This window comes from Sapajus apella, unplaced genomic scaffold (assembly GCF_009761245.1).
Source record: "Sapajus apella isolate SASKATOON/1434 unplaced genomic scaffold, GSC_monkey_1.0 scaffold57, whole genome shotgun sequence".
NCBI lineage: Eukaryota > Metazoa > Chordata > Mammalia > Primates > Cebidae > Sapajus > Sapajus apella.
Genome location: NW_022436997.1, coordinates 11,782,680 through 11,788,679, shown reverse-complemented (window position 1 = coordinate 11,788,679; position 6,000 = coordinate 11,782,680). Strand labels below are relative to the sequence as shown.

The 6,000-nt window shown below is 36.4% G+C and overlaps 1 protein-coding gene across 35 annotated transcripts in view; it reads left to right on the top strand.

Moving 5' to 3' along the window:
• Window positions 1–6,000, top strand: part of DTNA (dystrobrevin alpha) — a 380,851-nt gene that overhangs the window by 353,354 nt on the left and 21,497 nt on the right. For 26 of the 35 annotated variants that reach the window (XM_032245355.1, XM_032245335.1, XM_032245338.1 and 23 more), the window contains one exon: window positions 1,282–1,378. In XM_032245355.1, coding sequence (XP_032101246.1) covers window positions 1,282–1,378 — 97 coding nt within the window. Of the gene's footprint in view, window positions 1–1,281; window positions 1,379–3,090; window positions 4,323–6,000 lie in introns of those variants that run through there. The other 9 variants (XM_032245362.1, XM_032245357.1, XM_032245358.1 and 6 more) reach the window with 1 other exon arrangement.

The following is a 6,000-nucleotide window of genomic DNA, read 5'->3' as shown; positions in this document are numbered from 1 at the left end:
AGAATAATACAATCACTCAGCTCTTAGTGTTTATAAGCACTGAGTGAATATGGAGAAGTAAATATTAATAGCAATTAAAGTCAAAAAAAAAAAAAGAAAGGAAAAGAAAAAAATAGAAATATGTCATTTATATCTCTAACCTATCCTCCCACAAAATGTCTTTCAATTGGATGAGTCATTGAACTAGCTCACTGTGACAATTTTATATCATCAGTTTTTCATTGTAGATTTCTTGTCATAGTTTCATTTAATATGGTATCTATCATTGAGACTGGCCATATCCATTTATACATTAATACATACATGTTTAAAGTTTCCATGCAGTTTTAGTATATAAGTATGAATATTTCAAATGCAAACTGAAATCTTTTGGGCAAGGGGAAAATTATATGTATTACTTATTAAGTAATGATATTCAATAATGGATTTGAAATTTATTTGAAAAGTATATGTACATATACTTCAGAAGTGTGAACCATTAACATTCCTCATCATACTGTTTCATTTCCTTCCCCCTTTAAAGATGTTTTTGGTGCCTCTTACTGTCAATCTAAATGATAGAGTATAGATTGTCCTTAGTTGTTTTCAGTCTTGCTGACAGTTTAATAAAAGGCCTGTAAAACAAAACAAAATTAAGCATGAACCTTATATATCATCTTCACTTTTAGAACAAGTATGTAGAAATGCCTTTATTCTGATTTCACTTTATGAAACCAAACTTAAACCAAAAAATTTAGATGGACTGTATCTATGTGCTATTAATATGTTACCTCTGAGAGACACCTCATTGGGTGCTGAGGATTTCAAATGTACTTTTCTAAATCATATTTGCAAGTACTAAGGGAATTAATGTTTCCTGTGAATTTGCAAAAGGGCTCTTAGATTTGGAGACTCTACAGGATTTGCCTTTTCCAGTGACAATTTGGTTTTTGTTTGTCTCAAGGAACCCCATGGCACATCACAGGGCCCACCACATAGTAAGCATTCAGAAAATATTTCATTCTCAATGGTTGATTAATTCAGGCTAGAAAGGTCTAAAGGGGGACACGAAATGTCTAAAAGGACTTTCATTCTGTTTAATTGCAGTGTGACTGCTAACAAATAAAAGAAACACCTCCCGCTGTAATTGTTCATTCATTTGACAACAGTTCCCTACTGGGTAACCATGTCAGAGACCCAGAGATGCCCTCTTCCTGATAGTCCACAAGTCCCCCAAAAATGGGAATGTGATTAGCTCAGAGAGTTGCATGCCACTTCTGATATCAGCTGCTTCTTTCTTAGACAGCGCAAAGATGAGCTGGAACAGAGAATGTCTGCTCTCCAGGAGAGCCGGAGAGAGCTAATGGTCCAGTTGGAGGGTCTCATGAAGCTACTAAAGGTAAGACCTGCCAAATGAAGTTTTCCTAAGCGTATTTTCCATGTCACTTGTGAAAATTTTTGCACATAGTGTGCCATAGTTTTTCTAGTCACTGTATGTGATTTCCCTCAACATGTTGTTTCAAACTCAAATGTAGAACAGTTTCTTAGACTACCGTAGTAGTAGCTGTCAGTAATAGAAAACATTCTTATCCATTTCCTGAAACCAGACTGCTGAGGGCCTTCATGGGACTTCCTCTTGGCTTATTTCCAGTTTCTTTATGTCTGCAAGTAATAAAACTGAATTTATTTAGAAATATTTTATATTTAGTAGCCTTCGGCAATTCTGATTACATTAAGAGACGTGAGTGTTAATATCAGTACAATATTTTATTCTATTAGTGTACTTTATCAGTAAGTCACATGATTTTTAGTTATTTCAAATATAAACTCTAAATGAGAACATCTCCTTACTCTTCAGTAGGTAAAGTGTTTAATAAGATGATTTATAGAAGTTTTCTGTAGAGTGCTGTAATCTATTTTTCTCATTGGGAAGTGGCATTCTTCTTTCAGTAAAGCCTTATTCCCTTCCTCAATATACATTAAATTGCAGTTCAGGTCAAAAGCAGGCAAATTATGGCCACAGGTCTACAGTCAGCCTATAAGATCAGTGCCATGTGATCATCCTGCCTGATATAAACAAGCATGAACCAGTATGGATTGGAACCGTGACCTGCCACAGGCAGGAAATGAAACTTCTGACAGGAGAATGATGAAGGGAAGACCTGGGGTCAGCTCACTTGTGAGACAGAATCTCCCAACTTTCAGTCCATTGATCTCTCATAGCCCCAACACACCAACATTTGTTGTTTTTATTTTGTCTGTCCTTTCTTTCTCTTTGTTGTCTATCTTTTCCCCTTTTTTTCTTTACTTTTTCTTCATTTTTTTGCTTCTTTCTTGATTTTTCCTTCTTTCCCTCTTTCTTTCATTTTTTTTACAAATTTTTTTGAAAGCTACCATGTCCCAGCCACTGTTCTTGTGACCTTTCTTCTGTTTTCCTTACTTGGTTTTATTCCTTAGTCAGCTTTTCCCTCCATCAGTGTCCTCTTTAACAATTGGTATTGGGAATACTTTATCTTTACTCAACAAAATTGACGTTTCAGTAAATTAGACATGTAAAGTGTAGAATTCAATTTTTGTTGATCTATCTTGGACAAGACAGGACTAGATAATTCATAACCTGCTGCTGTTTCTGGCCTGTTATTTAATAACCCAAAAAATCTCTTTCTGCTTCCCTTTCCACATATACCAAATGAAAAGGACTGAACCCATCTTTCCCCTCAGTGAATGACAGGAAGCTCTGAAAACTGCCCCCTATGTTCCTATTGCTTCTGTCACCATAGCTATGACACTTTCTCTGTGGGATAGAAGTCTATTCAACACCAGCCATGTTGATATTAACCTAGCCTAACTGCCATTGTATCAAGATATACACATATCAGGACAGAGAGATTGATTGTGTTGAAAAATGGTTGTACATGCAGAGAAAAGAGATGGGCCTATAGTCTCAAATAACCAAGTAGACTTGGAGTGATAGTCACCGAGGTGGCAGAGGCCTGGACCTGCCATCAAAGCTGTGTTGATGTTTCCCCATCTTGCGTTCCTTCACACTGTGTACATGCTCTTATTGGAACCCTGGGTAATCTAACTGTTATTGATTCAATCTTTCTGTAGGAAGAAGAACTGAAGCAGGGAGTAAGTTATGTCCCCTACTGCAGGTCTTAACTAACAGTGGAGGGGCCTGCCGACCTGCGGTTTTCTCATTGCTTTTGCTCTAATGTATGTTCATGCTTCAGTTTGGAAAGAGAAAAAAGTCATACTAATTTGCTTCTTTTTCAATGTAGTGCTTGAATTGAGATACATAAAATTAGCATTTTTTATAATTATCACTACTCTCAGCATCAAAAGAACTATGACATCTTTTAGAAAAGGGAACAAATTGTCATTTATCGGAAACATTTTAGATCACCAAGGGTATACATTTCAAACCAGTCTAATGCATTTGAAGTTGTTGATCAGACCATTCTCTTAATAAAGAGACACTCACCACAGTCACTAGAGATACAATGAGGTTCATGTCATCCCAAAACCTAAAGCACTCAGAAGCTACCCTCTACACCCTCTCACTCTGTGAGTATTCAGTTCAGGTTTCATTTTACTGAAAATGGGCAATTATAAAAATCGGGCAGTTAAATCCCTTTTAATCACACAATTATTGAGGCTTGTTCCCCATGGCTCACAAAATGTGCTTAATCTTGTGGGAGAAAGACTGTGTGCTCTGTAACTGACTGTTTGCTTCCCATTTTTTTGGCTCTTCCCCAAAACAGAATCCTTACTATTCGTTGACAATAATCTCTTTTTAAAAAGTAATTATCAGCTTTTTTCTTAGCACCAAGAACCTTTCTGCTCAGAGAGATGAGAGAGTCATTACAGACATTTTTTTTTTTTTTTTCTGGAAATAGGGGCATTGTGACTTTTTAGCCTAAACTGGAGCTGTGTCTAAGCCTGTGGTCAGGCTTAAGAGCCAGCAGGGGGAGCAGCATACTCAAGAAAAAAAAAAAAAAAGCAAATCAAATTAAATTAAATAGAAGCAAAATAAAAGCAACTTTAATTTCAAGTGCATGTACCACGCTGTGTATGAAAATATATCCCACTCACTAGCATTATTGAAAAGTTTCACATTATTTCCTTGGATCAATTAGAACCACAGCCTGTCCAATTTCAACGTATCTTTCATTTCTTCTGTATGCTCTTTTCTATTATTCATTATGTGTGTTTGCGTGTAACAAAGAATGTTTGAAAAATGCTGGACACATTTTTACCCTTCCTCCCCATGGTCTGTAAAAAAAAAGGAAAGTGTAAAATCAATCTGTAATGTCAGACAATAAAGATACTGTATTACATTATTTTGTATTTTGTGAAAAAAATTATTAAATTAAAGTCAAAATTTAACAGGAGACAGTCTCCCTGAGTAAAGGACATATAACATTTACAGCCTGTATAATTGCCCATGAATGCATACATGGGGTATTGCTATTGTATTTCCAATACACTTAGATCATGGTAAAGAAAAATGCCTTCCTTATGATACTTCTCTTTGCAAATGGCTTCTTTCCTTTCCTGTCTCTTACTTAGCATGTGCATAGAAAAAGGGAATAAGGTTCAATTATAACCTCCCTCCTCCTAGCAGAGAGAGAGGGCAATCATCCTGTAGCCATCAGCCTTGCTTTAGCCATTTCCCTTGGGGATACCTTCCTGGCCATTTCCCAGGCAGCACAATCTTGAAAGGCTCCTGTGGACCAGGAATTTTGTAAACAGATGGATGCACAGAGCCAAACTGTGGCAATGACCCCAAGGTGGCACCACTGCCCCCTCACCTTCCAGCTCCTCTCCACCAAGCCCCTCAGCAGCTTCTACATCTCAAAGGGCCAACAGTGGGTACTGCGGTGTAGGTACCTAAGGACAATGGGCCCACATCACCCAGCTGTCATCAGTGCATCATCTGGGTGGTGGCAGAGTTTGCCTATTTTGCTCATTCATCTTTTTGCTTTTATACACAAGCCTCTTTTCAAAAAGGACCTGAGGCAGTTTACAGCAAAAGATATAAACAGTGACTTCATAAAACTGAAATAGAAAAATTAAAAACTAAAGAAAAGAAAATGTGAATATGCTAATTTTAAGGGACAAGGATGTTACTTTGCACATTCTGGCAATGAAGTATTAAAAAAAAAAATACAATCGGTGGTTTTATCAGTACAGAAATACCACTTCTCAGGGGAACAAAACTGCTGTTGGCATAAAGTATGAAAAAATTCTTCACTAGGAGCTTTATAGGAGTTGTGAATAATAAAAAAGGAAAAAAAGCAGTCATAGATTTCATGTGGCTGTTTCTTATACTGACCTCAGTCAAAATTAAAAGCAGAACCTTATCAATTCCAGCCCTATAAAGGCGGTTCTGCAAGGAAATAAACAAATGCTGTCCAAATATAGACTTCTCATGGTAAAACATGATCTAAGGAGAGAATTTAGAGGTTTTAGACTGGCATCTGCTTCTAAATTCTGTTTTTATTTATGAGTGTTTCCCCTTTGGGGACATTATCTTTGTAAAACCAAACTTAGAACACCCCCACACAACAAATTGTGCTTGATTTAATAACCTCTACTTGCTTTATCATAAGTCTGTGTGGTTCAATGTAGTGTTTTATTATACTGGCATATATAATTTCTACTTACATTGTTTCTTGTTAGAGGTAATGCATGAATTTATCCCTCTCGAGGAGAGAACATGAATTTAAAAAACCAGTGCCTGTAATATAATGTGATGATTATGATATCACAAGCAATAAATTTTTTTTACAAAACTTGAATTGAAGTTATCCTACCCTCTTTCTTCTTTGTGTATCTTTAAGATTTATTGAAAGAACCATAAAAAGAACACTCATAAAATGTGTAATAATGAAGGCAGCTGGGGTATAATTGCAGTATGAATAGGTTCCAGAGTTTCTGGTACACTTCCACTTCCAAATATTATGTACCAGTCTAAAAATGAGTAACCTGGCTTTGACTTCAGAAAGTAAAGTCTCA